The 17680-nt window shown below is 34.7% G+C and overlaps 1 protein-coding gene and 2 long non-coding RNA genes across 3 annotated transcripts; all 3 read right to left on the bottom strand.

Moving 5' to 3' along the window:
* Window positions 1–1894: 1894 nt before the first annotated feature.
* Window positions 1895–6810, bottom strand: LOC103715065 (60S ribosomal protein L24-like). The gene is made up of 5 exons (XM_008802574.4): window positions 6665–6810; window positions 3601–3676; window positions 3156–3257; window positions 2902–3050; window positions 1895–2353 (listed from the first exon to the last, which is right to left on the bottom strand). Exons 1-5 carry the CDS (start codon window positions 6673–6675, stop codon window positions 2200–2202), a joined length of 492 nt encoding a protein of 163 aa, XP_008800796.1. The 5' UTR covers window positions 6676–6810; the 3' UTR covers window positions 1895–2199.
* An 8395-nt stretch (window positions 6811–15205) lies between these two features.
* On the bottom strand, window positions 15206–15451 carry LOC120104158. The gene is made up of 2 exons (XR_005506608.1): window positions 15360–15451; window positions 15206–15267 (listed from the first exon to the last, which is right to left on the bottom strand). It is a non-coding gene; the product is annotated as an uncharacterized LOC120104158 (long non-coding RNA).
* A 780-nt stretch (window positions 15452–16231) lies between these two features.
* On the bottom strand, window positions 16232–17674 carry LOC120104159. The gene is made up of 2 exons (XR_005506609.1): window positions 17104–17674; window positions 16232–16415 (listed from the first exon to the last, which is right to left on the bottom strand). It is a non-coding gene; the product is annotated as an uncharacterized LOC120104159 (long non-coding RNA).
* Between the last annotated feature and the right edge of the window lie 6 nt (window positions 17675–17680).

Genomic DNA, 17680 nt, shown 5'->3' with positions numbered 1-17680 from the left:
AATTAATATATTGATAAATATATTAATATTTTATTATAATATATTATGATTAATAAATATATGATAAGGGATACTAAAAGTAGAATATGTGATAAATTTATGGAGCTATTATAGGAATTAGTATATTGACTTATATTTTTGATTCATGAGAATTAAAAACACAAAAAATCCATCTAAGATATATCAGGGGTATTTGTGGTATTATGTGATCGGTGATCTTGGATCTCCGTACCATACCAAACAAGTTACTCATGGATACCTGAGGATTTTTAATTACTGGATCATGGCCTACCAAACACATTGATCTTTTTTTTTTTTTTGTTGAAAGCGGCAATTCATATAGCTCTAACGTGAGTACATCCCGCCAGATTATAAGAAAGCAAAAAATACAATGGGGGCGGAAGCTCTGCTATGGAAGTCCAGCAGATCTCTCCGGAATGCCATGTAACATGAGAGGCAACCTAGTTTGCTGCTCTATTCGCCTCTCGGAATACATGTACTGCCTCAAACTCGTCCATCTCCAAAGCCAGCCTGCGGGTCTCACGGATAAGAAGGTGACCATCACCATACCTGTTCGCACATCGGATCCAGTCGATAACTATAGATGAATTCTCCTCGAGATGCACCCGCCCGGCACCGAGCACCCACCTTGCATAGGATATGCCCTCCCAAGTTGCCCGCAGCTCTGCCCCAACTACTGTGAGCCCAGGCGTATACCGGCCACCTGCTGCAACCAGTCGCCCCAGGTGATCTCTGATGACAAATCCGACCCCTCCGAATCTTCCATCGGACGCCATGCTACCATCAAAGTTCACCTTGAGATGACCAAGAGGTGGGGGCACCCAAGAAGTAAAAACACATTGATCTTAGATTACTGGGGATCAAATCACCCTAGCATTCGGATCATCGGAGATCTTAAATCACCGTGGTGATCCTGTTGGGGTTACAAATGCCCCCTAAGAAGGCAATTTAGGAAGCTCAAAATAGATGGCCTGTCAAAATGGGGAGATGAGTATTGTACAAAAACAGACTCAGCAATACTGAAGGCTATGGGCTCATGCAGTAACATTAGCCTTGGCCCAACTATTTGGGATCCCTCTCCAGGGTCCAAGTGTTCAGCTGAGCATTTTCCGGTGACTGCATAGCAGAGCTCCAGTAGTCCCCTACACTGACATGCATGACCCTCCTTTCTGCTTTTCGTTATCAACTGCCAGCATAAACAAACCAAGTGTTAGAGAACAGGGTTTAAATCTAATGTATTAATTCTTGCGAATCCTCTTACGTTGAATCATTACCATCAGATAAAACCAATAAATCACCAACAAATAATCTATAGCCGAGAATTGCATAAAAAAAAAAAAACATTTCAGTTAATTCTTTTAAAATCTTTCTATCAATCCTACGGTGAACTTTGCCACATAAATGGATAATACTGCAACAAAGACGAGTTCTAGATTACTAATCAAGAACCAAGTCCACTTTATTTTTCTATTTTTGACTCCTATCAAGTTAAAAAACCAAAAACACTAAACCACAATCAAAGTTATGTGAATCGAGATTTCAATGCCCTGCTTATGAATCAGCAGCACCAGCACCCGTGTGACACGGATCAAAATGCCTCATGCAGAAGTTTGTAAATATCTTGTGAAAAAGTTTTATACCATAATTGGCCCAAAATTGGCAAATTGTTCAGGATGTTTCAACTTAAGTCTGGATGGTGTTCCCCAATCTCAGTCCATCCTGAGAAATCCAAAATTACATGATTTTCTGATAACCATACAATGTCTGTTTAAGATGATGGCTCATCATCATGCACATAAAGGCCTCTAAAACCAACAGATCGAGGGCCATCACCGGAAAGTCCAGCCACATGGTAAAAACTGTAGTACGAAAATTTTCAGGAATGCACAGAAAATTCATAACGGCCCTCACATCAGGCATAGATAAAGTCATTGCAACCTAAACAAAACAATACATCCAAGTTGACAAACTAAAGGTAGAACATCAGCAGAATCGGAGTGGCCAACAAAAATTGCCTTGAAGTCCCAAGCTGGAGGCTACAACCATAGAAGGTCTAAATAAACATGTAAATACCAGCACAATGAATATGCAAATGTCCGAATACTTGAACAAAAGTGAAACACTGTTCCTCAATCTAATGTCCCGTTGCCTTTCTTCTACTAGAGAAATACTAGTTGTTCAGCGCTTTCCTCCACCACCTCCAAGCTTAGGGCCTTTTGTTGCTGGTCCCTTCGGCATGCCCCTAGTCTGAGTTTTTTGTGTCTTTGCCAATGTTTCTGCCTTCTTCGCCTTCTTCTCATCCTTGGTTTTCTTAATTCTTTCCTTGATCTCACTGCATAAAACACAATTCAATTTTCTTAAATGAAGTGAATAATTATGCGCTTTGGAAATTATGTTCAAATAACAAGATAACGCAATAAACAGGAAAAGACATCATATTCGTGAAGGGATGATCCCTACCCTGAAAAAAGTGTGTTGAATTAGTCAAATATAGCCCCCAAGCAGTTGCCTAGGCGTTATTTTAATAAATTAACATCTTAATATGCTTTAAAGCAAAGGTATGAATCTAACCAATTAACACTTTCAAGGTATATACTAGTTTCAAAATTTAACATTCTAGCTGGTAGAATTGAAAAATATTACATATAAACATAATTGTAAAATATAAAATAAAAGTTTTCTTTTTTGGTAAGTAAATATAATGTAGAAAATTGAATATTAATTCATTGATCACATTCTAGTCAATGAAGACTTCTGAATTGTTGTTTTATGATGATATCGTCTTCACGTTCAGACCATCAAAATTTGATAATGTTTAGTGCAGTAAGCATTCATACGGGATGAAGCCAGAGGGAAGGATGAGAAAGAGCAGCAATATACCGTAAGGCAGCTTCCCTGGCAGCATCCCGTACTTCTGGTTTCTCAGTTCTTTTCTTCTGAATCACCTCTAAAGTAGCACCAACAATTGATCTAGAGTAAGGTTTCTTGGTAGTTCGGCGCCTCTTCTTCACAGCTTCAGCATGGATATCCTGATATAGAAAACAGAGATGAATATGCCATTGACCAGCTATAAAAGCAATGCAGTATCCAGAATGAATCATAAATATACATCGATTATAGAATGGAACAATTACCTTTTTATGCTGTTTCCTATACATTGCAGTCCAGGTAAGCTTCGAAGGCTTGAGTCGGTTGTGGAAGTACCTCTTGCATTTTGAATTGGCGAAAAGGAAAACCTACAACCACCAGCAAAGGCGTTTTGTCAATAAGCTAGAAACTAAAAGAATAAGGTTCTTGGTCTGCCATTTCTTTAAAGGCTTATAAGAACAAAAGCCAATTTTATAAAATAATGAAGGTTAACCATAAACCCTGCATTCTTTCTTTTCCCTCTGAAAGTTATAGAATAAACCCCAAATACACTGAGGAATACAAACTCCACCTTCATTAATATGAGCAGAGTATATCTACCATTGGAGCAGTTAGCCAGCGGCAGACCATTTTATATTTGTAGAATAGAAAGATACATCAACAGCCACCTAGAAAGTCAAGTAATGCAACACTACTGCGATTTTAATTTACCTGGGAATCTGAGCGGACGAATCTGATACCCTTACCAGGGTATATCTTGGCACCACTGAAGCGGCAAAGTTCAGTCCTGAAAAGGATCCAGATATTGATAACCATGAGGTACTACCACGCAAATGCTTGTACTACTATCATATACCCCTCATTTTGGAGCTTTTTAGGTTTCATAGTGTTCTACAATATACGAATTAAGACTAGGAAGCACATTCAGTTATTTACAATGTCAAACTCTAAAGCTTGAATAACATTGAAGGTAACTCTAAATCGGAATCCCTGGCAAGATGTGATGATTGTAGTTATCTTATGATAGCGAAAAGGGAACAATAAAAGCATTACCATAGTCAAGGAAATTTTATAATAATTGGAAACAAGCATCTGAAAATTTATAGACATGAAGACAGAGCCTACAAAACAATCACCATCAGTAACATATGGAACCAACTTCAAAATTAATATTATTCCTGTCCATGTGGTGAGCCTTATTTAAATGGAGTGAGATAGGGTGCAGATGCAGTTAGTTCCCTATGAGGCAACATAGAAATTTCCTGCTATTAGGTTTAAGATAAAAGAACAATTCTATGCCCACACACTATTTATGCAATGTTGAGGTAGGACATGATTGACAATGGATTTTAAAAGCCATCAAGCTATATTAAAATAATTGTCCGATCAATGCATAAATCAAGCATGTGTGAAAACAGTGTGAGAATAGAATGGTAAGAGTTCCCAAAGAAAAAAAATAAAACCAAAAATATTGGAGCTTCGATTAATATATATTGGGAGAAAGACTGCCATAACAGATCTAAAAGAAGACTTCAACTGAATAGAATGTCATTTTGACATAACCTGATGATTAGCTATAGCCACAATGGCAGTATATGATTTGGTTTTGTCCATTTTAAACATTTATATTGAACCCAATTTTCCCATTTGGTTCCTCAACTGGATATTTTTTACTGCAAATAACAGTTCCTAATGTTAAACCTTGCCTACTTCAGCAAGTCTCCTTTCAAACAGGAAAACTTACTTCAGCAAGACTACTTTCAAACAGGAAAATTTTCAAGGGTTACTTCCTGCTTGCAATTCAAACAACATACAACAAATATGTGAGAACTGCCTCCACAATAACTAGTCTCCCAGGTTTTTTGCTAGCTGACTCTTGCTCAAAGTTGCCTGGGACATTTAGCAAGGGTTGACATCAACTTGAGGTGCCGGTGAGGATCTTAGAAATTGGAAAGAGAACATATTGGTATGCACCTCATTAAAGATAAGCAGCGCTTGCTGGGCAAAATTTACTAAGTTATACATCTCATTTTCATTATGTTTATCCTGTAATGAGTTTATGATTGCCATTAAGTACATTTCTGGGGTTGCTACACTTAAGAACAGACAAGGGGAACTCTATAAGTTTTGGCTTACAAGGCAAGAGAGGTCTAGCATCTGTGAATTTATTACTATATAAAAGTTAGAAAATGGGAAAAATGAGGGATGAACAGAAGTCAACACCCAGCAGCACAACAGATAAAACCCTACAACTAGATACCCATTCCTACAAGCATGCACAAAGAATTAGAAATCATAAAATGAAATGATACCCAATCATGGTTTAAAGTTGAAACTCTATACCTGAAAGTCTGAAACAGTTCAGTTTTAGTTGTATGTGATCTGAAACTAAGTCCAGTCTTTTGAATTTTGCCAAAACAACTTTATGAGGCCAAATTAATTGTTCATATCAGATATTCAAGCTAATTAATAGTTTTTTAGTACATAAAAGGTTAGAAAGCATTCTGTATTGTTGAAGTTTCAAATTGTCCTCATTATTTAAGGGAAAAAGACATGATATAACTCCCAGTGTAGTTTCAAACTCCAACCTCACATGCCGAAGGAGTGGGATGTCAAACTGCCAGACCACGTTTGAACATGGCTCATGCTCTATGAGACTATGACATCATGACATGACTGTTAATGTCTTGATACACTCACATGTAAGCATCACTTACATGTAATCTGCACATAGACATAGGCAGAAAAATAAGATGGAGCGAAGTGAAATTTAGGGAGTAAGATCTTAAGAATATAAGAGTAGGATTTTGTTGATCTTCCAGCTACATTTTTAGAATTCTTATTCAGGTGAAATTTTATTCACTATTCAAAAAAAAAAGATATATGAAGAAATTTGAGCCCTAATCTACTGTCTCAGCAAATTCCATCTAGATCAAAGCAACCCTCATCAACAAGGATAAAGAGCCATCTACCATCCCCGATAAAATTAGAATACAAATAATAATACACTCACTTGATGCCATTCACCATTTAGCTTCTCCTACATCCACAGACTACATTCACAGCATTTGGCAGGGAGTCTCCTTACAAATCTTCTCACCCTTGGAATCAAGATTATTAAAATGGGCTTTTCAGATACGGATACGATAGCTTAAATCAAACCTTCCACGACACTCAACATAAACAGTCCTTTAACTAGGGTAATACTATGATCATCAAGCTTTCTCCCAATTATTGCATGACGCAAATGTTTAGCTAAAATGCTAGGCCATGATTTCACTCAAATTTCTTAACTTTCAACTACCGACCCTCCAGAAACAAAAACCCATGATCATCTATTAAATCCCAAAACACACAAAATATAGAATGAAAGATAAAACAACAATCAAACATCGCACAAGGAAACTACGAACGACATCCGTAAAACAGCTCCAAATTCTCATTTTCAACTGTTCCTTCCATTTAAATAGAAATCCAACATGCTCATCGCACGGGAAAAAAATTCCAAATTCAAATAGTTCAATAAAAATAGAAAGATCGCACCTGACCTAACCTAATATGTACTCGAACATTTGACTGCAATCGAATCATTTGCAAAGAAACAAAAAAACATCAAAAATAGTTTTTCTTCAAAAAAATCAGAAATCCAGATCCATAGCAGAATTTCTGAAAATTAACTCAAAAAGAAATTTCTATGCGATCTTTCGCAATATCAAGAGCGAAAAAAATGGGAGGAGTCATCAACCGGAAGGGATGATATGGAGAGGAAACGTACTTGAGAACCATGGCTGCCGCTGCTCGCCTTCTCTCTCGACAGCCCTAACCCTAAAAACGCTGTGGGGGAACTAGAAATAGGAACGCCATATATTTTATGAGGCTCCTTAGCTTTCAAAATTACATAAACACCAGGTGCATCTGAGTCCGCTTACGGCTGCAAATGAGTCCCCAGGTACTCGTGTCGTGTCAAGGTCAAAAATTGGACCCAATTTGGGTTTATAATTGTTGATCTGACTGGACGCACGGGCGTATGCGTCATCTGAGTTTAATTTGGGCCAGCAAAAAAGGATGCTTGACCAGACCAAATATAATTTAATCCAACCCAAAATCTCCAAACATATAAAAAAAACTCATCCTTTTTTTTCCAAAAAAAAAAAGATAATTGAACGAAAAATTCTATTAAATTTGTGGACTGTACCAGTACAACCATCAAGAATGAATTACGAAAACGAAGGAAACAAAAACCAGGCATCATGTAATGGATTGGGAAATCGAAGGAGATAGGAAAAAAAGATTAAAGTCACATTCGATGCCACGTGTGCTGCATCCATAACCAACTGAAATTATCCGATGGTCCACCTTTGGCTTAAGTGAAAAAAGAAGAAGCACTATTGACATCCATGGGGATGATCAGTTGTCGTCAACTTTTTTTTTTTTTTTTTTCTTTGGTAAAAATAACATTCCATATAGCTCTAACATGAGTATATTTTGCTAAGTTAAAAGAAAGTAAAAGATAAAAGAAAGGGAGTAAAGCTGTCAATGCCATCTAGATGAACTCTCTGGAGTGCCATGCTACAAATGAGACGATTCAGTCTGCCGCTCTATTCGCCTTCCGGAGCACATGTGCTGTTTGGAAGGAGGTAAACTCTTAGGCTAGTCTACGAATCTCACATATCGGTGGGTGGTCAACCCCAAACCTGTCCACTCTTCAAATCCAGTCAATCGCCATGAGTCCCCCTCGAGACATATCCTATCGACACCGAGAACACGCCTTGCATAGGAGATGCCCTCTCAAGCTGCTCGTAACTCCACCCCGACAACATTCAGACCGGGAAAATGCCGACCTCCGGTTGCAATCAGCCTGCCAAAATGGTCACTAATCATAAATCTCATACCTCCAAACGCTTCATCCACCGACATACTACCATCGAAGTTTACTTTGAAATGACTAAAAAATAAAGGTACTTAAGAGAGAAAGACAAATCTGGACGCTGTGACAGCAGTACAGATACCTCCCATGCATGGCACACATGGTAACTTTTATTTCTCCTCATTAGCGTGGCAGTTCTGGGCCATGTGGCTCATTTGTTTCCGAGAACGAAAAGCCAAACTGTACGTCCGGCCCCTCATCTTACTCCCTTTCTTTTTCCTTTTGAATGTTTGGGGAAAAAGTATATTATGCTATTTTAGCTTTAATTATTAATTTTGATTTTTTCATATATTATGTTGAAATAAAAAAATAATTTTTCTTCATGTAGGTGCCCTCCACTGAGAGCTTCTACTTATCTAAAAAGTAATTCTTTCTGTGAAGGCATTTTTTATGTATATGAATATAATCATAAATGGCTAAATTATAGTACTCTTATAAGTTTTCTTATGTTTGATTTTGATCATGTTTCTTTTTCCCATTTCCATAGAGTTTTTTGAATAGTTTTTTAATGTCTATTTGTTATTGTATTTTAGAATCTATATATGCAGGGTGGTTTGTTTTTGTACTGATATATTGATTTTTTTTGTCTATTTTGGGTTGCTTAAATTGCATTATTAAACAATCTTCTTTTGGATACTTCTTTTCTATTAATAACTGATTTTGCGGTCAACTATAATTGCAAAGATCGATGTAGTTAAGATTTCGCCTAAAGTTATGTTGGAAGAAATTATGTGTAGGCTAGCTCTTTCAAGACCAATTTATCGAATTAAGTTGCGAGATGAAGGATATTTGAGATCTTTTGTGGACATCGTGCTAGCCTGTGGGAGAACTCTTCCGAAGTAAGTAGGATTTGGGGACGGTTGGGTAGAGACCAAAGTGAATTAGAAGAAATCACCACAGGATTTGCAATTAGAAAGTTGAAGAACATATTCAATTTTGAAATTGAGGATTTTAATTACAAATAGAAAGAATATTTTAAACATATGTATTAGAGAACCATGTTGCTCGTGATGATCTTGAGGCTGAGCATGGGCAGTTACAGTGGGACCATCATTTATCACTTGAAAGATATCAAAAGTTAATGCCACAATATGATAAGCTAGAAAAGGAGATCAGTGAATATAGAAAAATATTTCAACCTGACTTGGAATCATCAGTAGGTGAAAACAGTCCGTAGAAGGGTTTGACCAGCTTTTTTTTTTTGTAATTTGGTCCCTAACCTATGTAGAAGAAAAAAAGACTGATCCCCCTTATGTTTTTTTTTGTTTTTAAGAAAATAAAACGGATCCAATAGAGGCATCTAGACATAATAGAATAAAAAGAATTGGTATTATTGCTTAATGAAATACTGGAAGATCACCAAAAATAAATGATCATTTGGGTAATAACACTAAAAACCAACAATTTGTAAATGCACATTTTCATCACATGATTGACAGTGAAAGGTACGTAGATAGTCATGCATGCAAAATATTTTTAATTCCATATCGGACTGAGCAAGCTGTTATTGTGAAAAATGTAACGCGGTTGATGAATTTGATAATTTTTGAAGTGTTGTTCTAGATATACTGTTGCAGATGATGTTTTTTTGTAAAGACTTGAAAGAGATGCTATGTTGATGATAGATGGAGGTATATTTTTTTTATTTAGAAACAAAATAATTATTTTGTATATCTAGGATATTTGTTAATGTTGAGTTTATTGTTGTTAAAAAAACAGTTCAAGAAGATGAAGTTTTCAGTGCAATTTCTACCAACCAGCTATTTCATCAGTTAGAATCTGGTGCATCACACTCTAAAAGTTAGAGTAAGTCATTTAGCAATGGCGTATTTTTTGATGGTATGTTATTCAAGAATATATATATATATATATATATATATATATATATATATATATATATATATATATATATATATATATATATATATATATTTGGTGTAGAAATATTTAATGAGCCATTGAATCTAAGATTGCTTGAATATCAATGCCAATTTTGCGGCTCTTTATTCTAGTATAAAAAACATATACACAAATCAACTTTACATAGCGGTTTCACACGTAGCATCGTGGTACGGACTCAAGATTATAATAGAGAATGAATATACTGAGTTTGAAGATTATATGAAGAATATTATTTATAAAGAAATTTTTTCTGACCTTTCTTCAAGTATCTTTTCTATTATGCAGTTGTATATAGTAGCTTAATGGATTTCATTTTTTTCTCAAGCTCATGTTTTATTATACATATTGAATTAAAAGTAGAATAAATAAATAGTATTATATTATCTAGTTAAGAATTCCATGTAGGTTTTGGCCGTTAGGCTGCCATAGATAATAATGCTATAGTATAATAGATATTGCTCCACATGCCTTTCATAACTTTTCAGTTCTTTTCATTTTTCTTGGAGAACTTTAAAAGTTAGTTCGCAAACTTCTTTAGAAATAGTACTTCTCAATAGACGACGGTCAACTCTGTATCAAATGACTAACTTTAAAAGTTACTTTTCAAATTGGAGAATGATGAAGCCTAAGCTATTAATAGAAAGCTAACATTAAAAGAGGCATGAACGAAGATATAAAGATAAAAGATTGTGTTTTATTATTTTTAGCTAACACAATTATATGTACAAGGCAAAATGCTGCTATTTTTGACTAATATAATTATAAGGCTGGATAGGCTAATACTCTCTAAGTTTTCATTTCACTTTCGAACTAACCTAACGAAGCCCTTCACTACCCTCAGCTTGCATGATGATCTACTCACCACACATCGTTATCAATTGCAGAGGAGGTGGACCGAGCAAAGCAAGTTGAGGGTTTAGGTGTAGGCCTGGTTGATAGGAGTGGAAATAGGAAAAGGTCCACCAAAACAAGCCTAAAGAAGGTGAGGAGATAGGATTAGTCCAAGGATGGGTGAAAAAATGTTGACCTTTTGATTTGAAAGCCTCCAACTAAACAGCAAGCAGTTAGTGATGGTATTTCAATTTGGCAGTGCAACTCATTTGTGATGATATCCTGATTCATAGTGGTATTCCAATTTGGCAAACCAATCAAAATCGATGAATCAAAATGAATGGTCTTCTTCGACCAATACTTAGTGTTGCTCATCATGATAAATGAAAGGAGATCAGAGGGGGGCATGAGTACTTAGGAAGAAGGATAAGCACCAAAGAGAGGGAGGTGGGGCCTAGTTAAGAGGGAAGGTGTGACTTTCTAGAAGATGAATTGAAGTCCCTATTAATACGGGAGACCACATTGGATCCCTAAGGATATGAAAGATCCTTTGAACAACATCCAGCCATTTTAGTACACAAGAGTATGCCATGCAACAAAAAGCAGAAATTTTAAAGAGATCAGAAGAGATGCTAGTAGATTACTGAAAATAGAAATAATGCTTCAGCAAAAGGGAAAGTATTCAATTAGCAAATTAAAACTATAAGTGTAGGATTTCTTCTCTCTAGATATCAAGAAGGTGATAATGGACATCTGGTCAATCTTTTTATCATCGGTCAACAAGATGTGGGGGGGCATTTCTACACCCTATCTCAAAACTTCAGATAGCAGTCAAGAGCAAGTGCCAAGTGGATTAGGATAAGTGAAGATTATGTGACTTTTGCTAAACTAGAGAAAGTGCAGCCACAATAAATGTCACTAAGTGGAGATATATATCAAAGAAGGCCCAAAGCTTAGAATGTGGCCACGATCAACTATGATACATGAAAATAGACCAAGATGACTAAAATAGTTTCAGGGATAGTCCCAAGTATAGAACTATATCTTAGACTGAAAATATATGATTATGATTTGATAGAACAAATGTAGTGACGAACTTGCATACTAAAGAATAACTGGCGTTACTTACCATAATCGTCTAGAGTGGAGGCCGAACATGAGAACAACCATCAGAGTATATAATTATTGTTTGTTAGTATAATTAAGTGGATAGTGTACTTTCACTACAAAAATTTAGAATTTTATCGACAAAAAATTTGGTCATAAATTTTTTTGCTTTCATCATTAAAAGATTTTAGTAACCAAAAATATTTCATCACTAAGTGGTCACTAAAGGCCCTGTAACTAAGTTTTATTAGGCAAAAATGTAAAGTCATTGAAAGAATTATTACATTTAGTGATCAAGTGCCAATGGCTGTTAGTGATTATTTTGTTTGTGGCAAAAGATTGAAAAATGATAAGGAAAGCCCAAAATTGATGACTTGATAAGGAATCAATGACCAAAAATGACTTTTGATGAGGATTTAGTGTCATAACTAGCAATCTTCTTTTGTGACAAATTTGCCTTGGTCATAAAAAGCTATTACAATTAATAATGAAATGGAAATGGTCATTAAAGACAAATATTTGCAATGATTTTTTTTGATGAAAAGATTAAAAAATTATACTTTTTTTATATATACGCCACTACAAGAGATCGAACCTAAAACCTCTTAGATATTTTCCCATTACTTAATAGTTATGACAATGTTAGCTTTTTCTATATAGTTATGCTTTATTATACCTATTTAAAACTTTCACATTATAAGATCATTTCAAAATATATTATGATATTTTATATTTGGATAATTAATTATTTTCATAAAAAATAATTATTTCCTTTTTGAAAAAAATAAAAGATAAATAAATTTATTTTACTATTTATAATATAATGAAAACCTTTCACTTAAATATTTTAAATATCAATAATTTCAACATATTTCTATAATTCTATATTTTTTTTGTTAAAGTTCCTTAAAAGTAGATAATTCATGAATCTTGTTGTTTATGTGTAATTAATAAGTAATGGTATTTAATACAAAATACACTTATTAATACTTTATATTATTATTTTATTTAAGTAATTTTATTTTTTATATATTTTAATATAAATCAAGTTGGATCAATAATCTAAATCCTTAGTTAAATCAGTTTCCATACAAGTTTTTAATAATCACGTCTTAGACTATCACCTAGTTATCGTGTGTCGCTTGAAATATTGATAGTGGATTTCGTATCATTTTTTTTCTTTCTAATTGTTAAATTATCTCGACTCATGCAAGTTGTTCAAAAAATAGATTGAGCCAAATCATGTTAAACATAAATATTTAACTTATCAAAAATTTCTTGGTAAAAATATAATATATAATCAATTTTATTAAAATGAATTCTGATGGGGCACATGAATTTTAGTAGCTAGTTTGATGCATTTTCAAAACCAATTAAGTATCTAATCGAAATTATATGGTATTAGCTATATCTTATCATCCTCCAAATCTTTATTTGAATTTTCATGATGGTTGGCTTGGTTTTAACAGCACACTGATAGAAAATCATGATTCATATTTTATTTTTAGTGATTAACGCTTGCTTTATTAAAATATTATAATAATTTGATATTTTTGCTGATGATATTAACATTTGATCATTAATGTATAAGATTTTAGTAACAATATAATGTATTGGCAGTAAAGATAGAGAATTTTAATGACCACTCTATATGCTCATCATTAACAGTATATAACTATAGTGACGATCTTAAAAATTCATCGCTAAAGTCATATGCTTTAGCGATGAATCATAAACTTGTCATTAGTATATTGACCAATATTGATTTTAGTATTCAAAGTTATAACAACATACTATATCGTCACTACAGACATAGAGTTTTAATGACCATTTTATCTTCTCGTCACTAAAAGATATATACCTACAATGACTATTTTAAATTATCATCACTAAAAAGGAAGATAAGAGGTAACACTAAACCCAAAAGTGTCTAATGAGCTTAATTAAAGGGCAGTCTAGTGTATATCACCTCCAATCGACTCAACATGATTAGCCTGGGTAGAATTTCAACTTCAAACTACTTACATATGTTTGATGTTGAATCTTCCAATACATCTTGAATCATCTCAATTGGAGATCGAATAAGGAAGATATGAATACTTTAGTAAGGTTGTATTGTTGTTAACAAAATTTTAGATAATTATAAAAATGCCCCTGCATGACTAACACGAATTAAGGATGATTCTTTTTTGATTTTTCTTTCATATTATTGGCTTTTCCATCTAAAAAAACTTTGAGTTAAAACTCTTAATAATTTTTTTAAAATTCTTTATTATTATCCTTTTGTCTTTTTAAGGGATATTTGGTTGCTTGCAATTGGCAACCGTAGATGTAGTTGGTTGCAATTGAATTATAGGCATTCAAAACAAGCATTTAGATGCTTGCAATTGTAACTCATTCTGTAGCTCAATTGCAAAAAGTCTCAAAACTTGTAATTGTAACTGCAGCAAAAATTAACTGTAGCTCCAACTATAAGGAATCTTGTAGTTGAGACAACCTTTAGAAGAGATCCCTCACCACTCCAACCGTTCTCCTTCTTCTCTATGACATCCTTGTAACTAGTAATCATAATATTAGCATAATATTATTTTTATATTAATATTATTATATTAATAATATAATAATATTTTGGTATTATATAATATTATAATACTATGATCTCGTTATACAATTATTTATTATATTAATCATAATAATATCTTATTATATATAGACTAAAACATTACACACTACAAAAGAAAGGAAATCTCCCGACGCTTTTTTTGGTCTATACCGACGCTTATAAGCGTCGGCGAATTCCAAGCCCACGCTTCGCAAAGCGTGGCTCAGACGTCGGGCAGGTGGGCGTGGGTCGGGTTTAACCCGACGCGTTTAAAAAGCGTCGTTGGTCTATGCCGACGCTTTTAAGCGTCGTTCCTTTTATCATACGCCGACGCTTATAAGCGTCGGCGAGAGGGGTTGCTTTTCCCGACGCTTTTAAGCGTCGTTTCTTCTATCAGACTCCGGGGAGAAGGGTTGGTTAGTACGGGTTTAGGCCGACGCTTAAAAGCGTCGTTACAGGCTTGCTTTTCCCGACGCTTTTAAGCGTCGTTTCTTCTATCAGACTCCGACGCTTGTAAGCGTCGGGGAGAATGGTTGGTTACAACGGGTTTAGGCCGACGCTTAAAAGCGTCGTTAAAGGCGTGCCATTAGCTTTTTTCTGTTGCATTTCCCGACGCTTATAAGCGTCGGCATTAAATTTTTTTTTAAAAAAAAATTTTGTAACAGTAATTTTTAAATACTCTGTGTACATTAAATTCTTACAAAACAATAGAAACAAATACACTGAATCACATATATAACAAAATATGAGTCACAAACAAGAACTTTGATTACATTCATATTATCATATTTGATTACATTGTGCTTCAAAAACATTCTAAAAACATACAAGTCAAATTCCTAAGTACACAATCTACAATATGTATCAAGTTTCCTAAATGAGAAGCCAACTCTCGAGTTTGTTTAGCGAACTTCGCATCTTGGACTACTGGGTTGTTAGTGCGCACAGGCGGCGAGCCACAGAAGAAGCCTGCTTGGTTGTTCATGTCTGAATCACCATCAGGATCATCCTGAGAAGGACCAAACTTTAAAAAAGTTGGATACGAAAACTAATAAATTAAGACTAAAATATCTGTTACATGATTTTGAAGTAGACGGGTACCTTGTTCAAGATAATATCAAGGATCTCCGGACCACAATCCCCTCTATGGACAGGCAAAATGCTGGAAAAAAATAAAACAGAATCAGGGAGATGCAACCTTGGCGCCGGCATTGTAAGAATATAACGTTGAAAAGATGAGGGCATTGCGTCATGCATGCTTTACGGGCTTTATCTCTTGCTGGTTAGTTCAAAGTCATTAACTAATATATGTTCACTGGATGCTGACTCATCTTATTGAAATCACTTTGGAGAAACATGAAAAAGAAAAAAAGTTCCATCTGCAATGTCAAATATACTAAGAATGACAAATAAGGTCAAAATTCAACCAGCCTTCTACTTTAATTCAAAACTATAACATGAACCAAACTGGCACAAAATTTATCAACAATTATACGCTTTTTTCAGAAACATTTTCACTGCACGCTGGGAGTGAGCATCAGAAGCATATTCATTGAATAAAATGTAAATGCAAGAAAGAATCACTCACTTGAAGATGTCTGCAATATCATATATGCAATGGCCTCTTGGCAGTGTATATGCCGGAAATCACCAAGCTTCCTTGACTGGGCCAATATTCTGGTTATGAAAATGTTGGGCAAATCAGCATCCAACAATATGTTGCCAATCATACGGAACAAGGGTGCACTGAAAAAACCTGGAAGTTCCTTTTTTAAGGTTTTGTTCCCGGTAGCTGGGAGAAATGGCACTGTAGCAGTTTGACTGAGTCTAAAATTAATACATGAGCACAATAAATACCTAACTTGCACTGTACCACCCTGTTTGACCAACAATAAAGAATTAATACATGAGCACAATTAACTACAACCAAAACACAAGGTACCTGTCTAGCAGTAAATAAAGTTCTGGGCTGCTTTTTTTTTTTTTTTTTTGGGTACAACAGCTGCAATAAGAAACAATAAGAAAGACATTTTTATTTCCCAACAGCAGCTTAGAGAAACAATTATACATGGCTCACATAGAGTCAATAAGAAAGACAAAAGTTATAAATATAATCTGCAAACCAAGAACAATGAAAGTGGTTGTTGCTGCCGTAATCTGCAAATCAAGAGTCAAAGCAAACGTATTAATAACGCAAGATACACTATAGATGGAAGTCAAATGCAACAAGACTTTGCTATAATAGAGTCAAATTTAATCGCTCAGGAAGTTGAAAGTGTTATAAATATATGTAAAAGCTCGATAAGTTGATACGATGAGCAGTCCATGAAAATTAATTAGGCCGCTTAAGTCACTTTTCGTACCTCTTCAACCTATAAATTAGAAATCAAAAAGTAAGTGATTAATAAGATTAGCAAGAACGCTGCCACATTTTATCATTCAAACAAATAAGAACTTTTCACATGGCACTTGAAGAAAATACCATCACCACCAGTGCTCGTATATGCCCTACAATACATTTCTAGCCTTTCTTCTTAGAGAGAAAGAGATATTAATACTGCTAGTTTAGATGAGAACAACTTGGCATAGAGAAATAAATTCTTTGTCTTCAAGCTCCAAATAATTAGTAAGCACAGATGACTGAAAAAAATAAGAGGACATGAAAGCAGTGAAATATTAGAATTCAATCAAGGGATTTTTATTTTTATTTTTATTTTTTTGTGTGTATGTGTGTGGTAAAAAGGATGTGGCAGCATGTCTATAGTTTTATTATGTTCTTTTGAGAAAGTACATCCATATGGATTAGCATTTGCAAGAGTATATTGACATGATCAGCGTCTTCCACCTGAGTTGGGAGGTCCCAAGAGATCATGTATCAAACCCCTGGTGGAGAACTGATATTATTTGACTACCAAATCCATCAGAAATTGGCATCTTGCATGGAACTTGATTCTGCTCGTCCGATGGTAAGGTATAGATATCCTATAAATGAACTGTAGTGGAAGTATTGTTGTTCCAACACATAACATCATGTTGAAGATTCCTTGGAATAAATAGGCAGTGAGGAAATTAAATGGACCATATCTGAAGGAGTGGTGGTAGTAGCTGTCTTTTTGAGTCAGTTACAACTTACAAGGTTGTAAGTAGTAATTTCTCAAGGCACTCTTCCAAGAGGAACTTCACCTATCAAGCCCCAATACAGTCTTAGCTGCGCTGTCTTTTTGCCCAATAAGAACAAGTGCCCAAGAAGAATACATGAAGACAGTCCTGAAATAAAATGTTAATCACTCGATTGCAGTCATGTGAGAATTACCAAACAGCAAAATCTTCCCAGCATTAGCCTTGCATCCAGAAAATACATCATAACAATTATAAAAATGAGAATGATGCCATAAATCTGAACACATTAGATATGAAAGGCG

Source organism: Phoenix dactylifera, chromosome 17 (genome assembly GCF_009389715.1).
Source record: "Phoenix dactylifera cultivar Barhee BC4 chromosome 17, palm_55x_up_171113_PBpolish2nd_filt_p, whole genome shotgun sequence".
Classification (NCBI taxonomy): domain Eukaryota; kingdom Viridiplantae; phylum Streptophyta; class Magnoliopsida; order Arecales; family Arecaceae; genus Phoenix; species Phoenix dactylifera.
Note: the sequence above shows the minus strand (reverse complement) of the source record. Positions and strands in the feature narration are given on the sequence as shown.

Excerpts from the sequence above, each read along its gene's own strand:
- LOC103715065 (XM_008802574.4), bottom strand. Across the intron at positions 3,051-3,155 it reads ATAGGAAACAGCATAAAAAG|GATATCCATGCTGAAGCTGT; the intron begins GTAATTGTTCCA and ends TTTCTATATCAG. Across the intron at positions 2,354-2,901 it reads GCCAGGGAAGCTGCCTTACG|TGAGATCAAGGAAAGAATTA; the intron begins GTATATTGCTGC and ends TGTTTTATGCAG.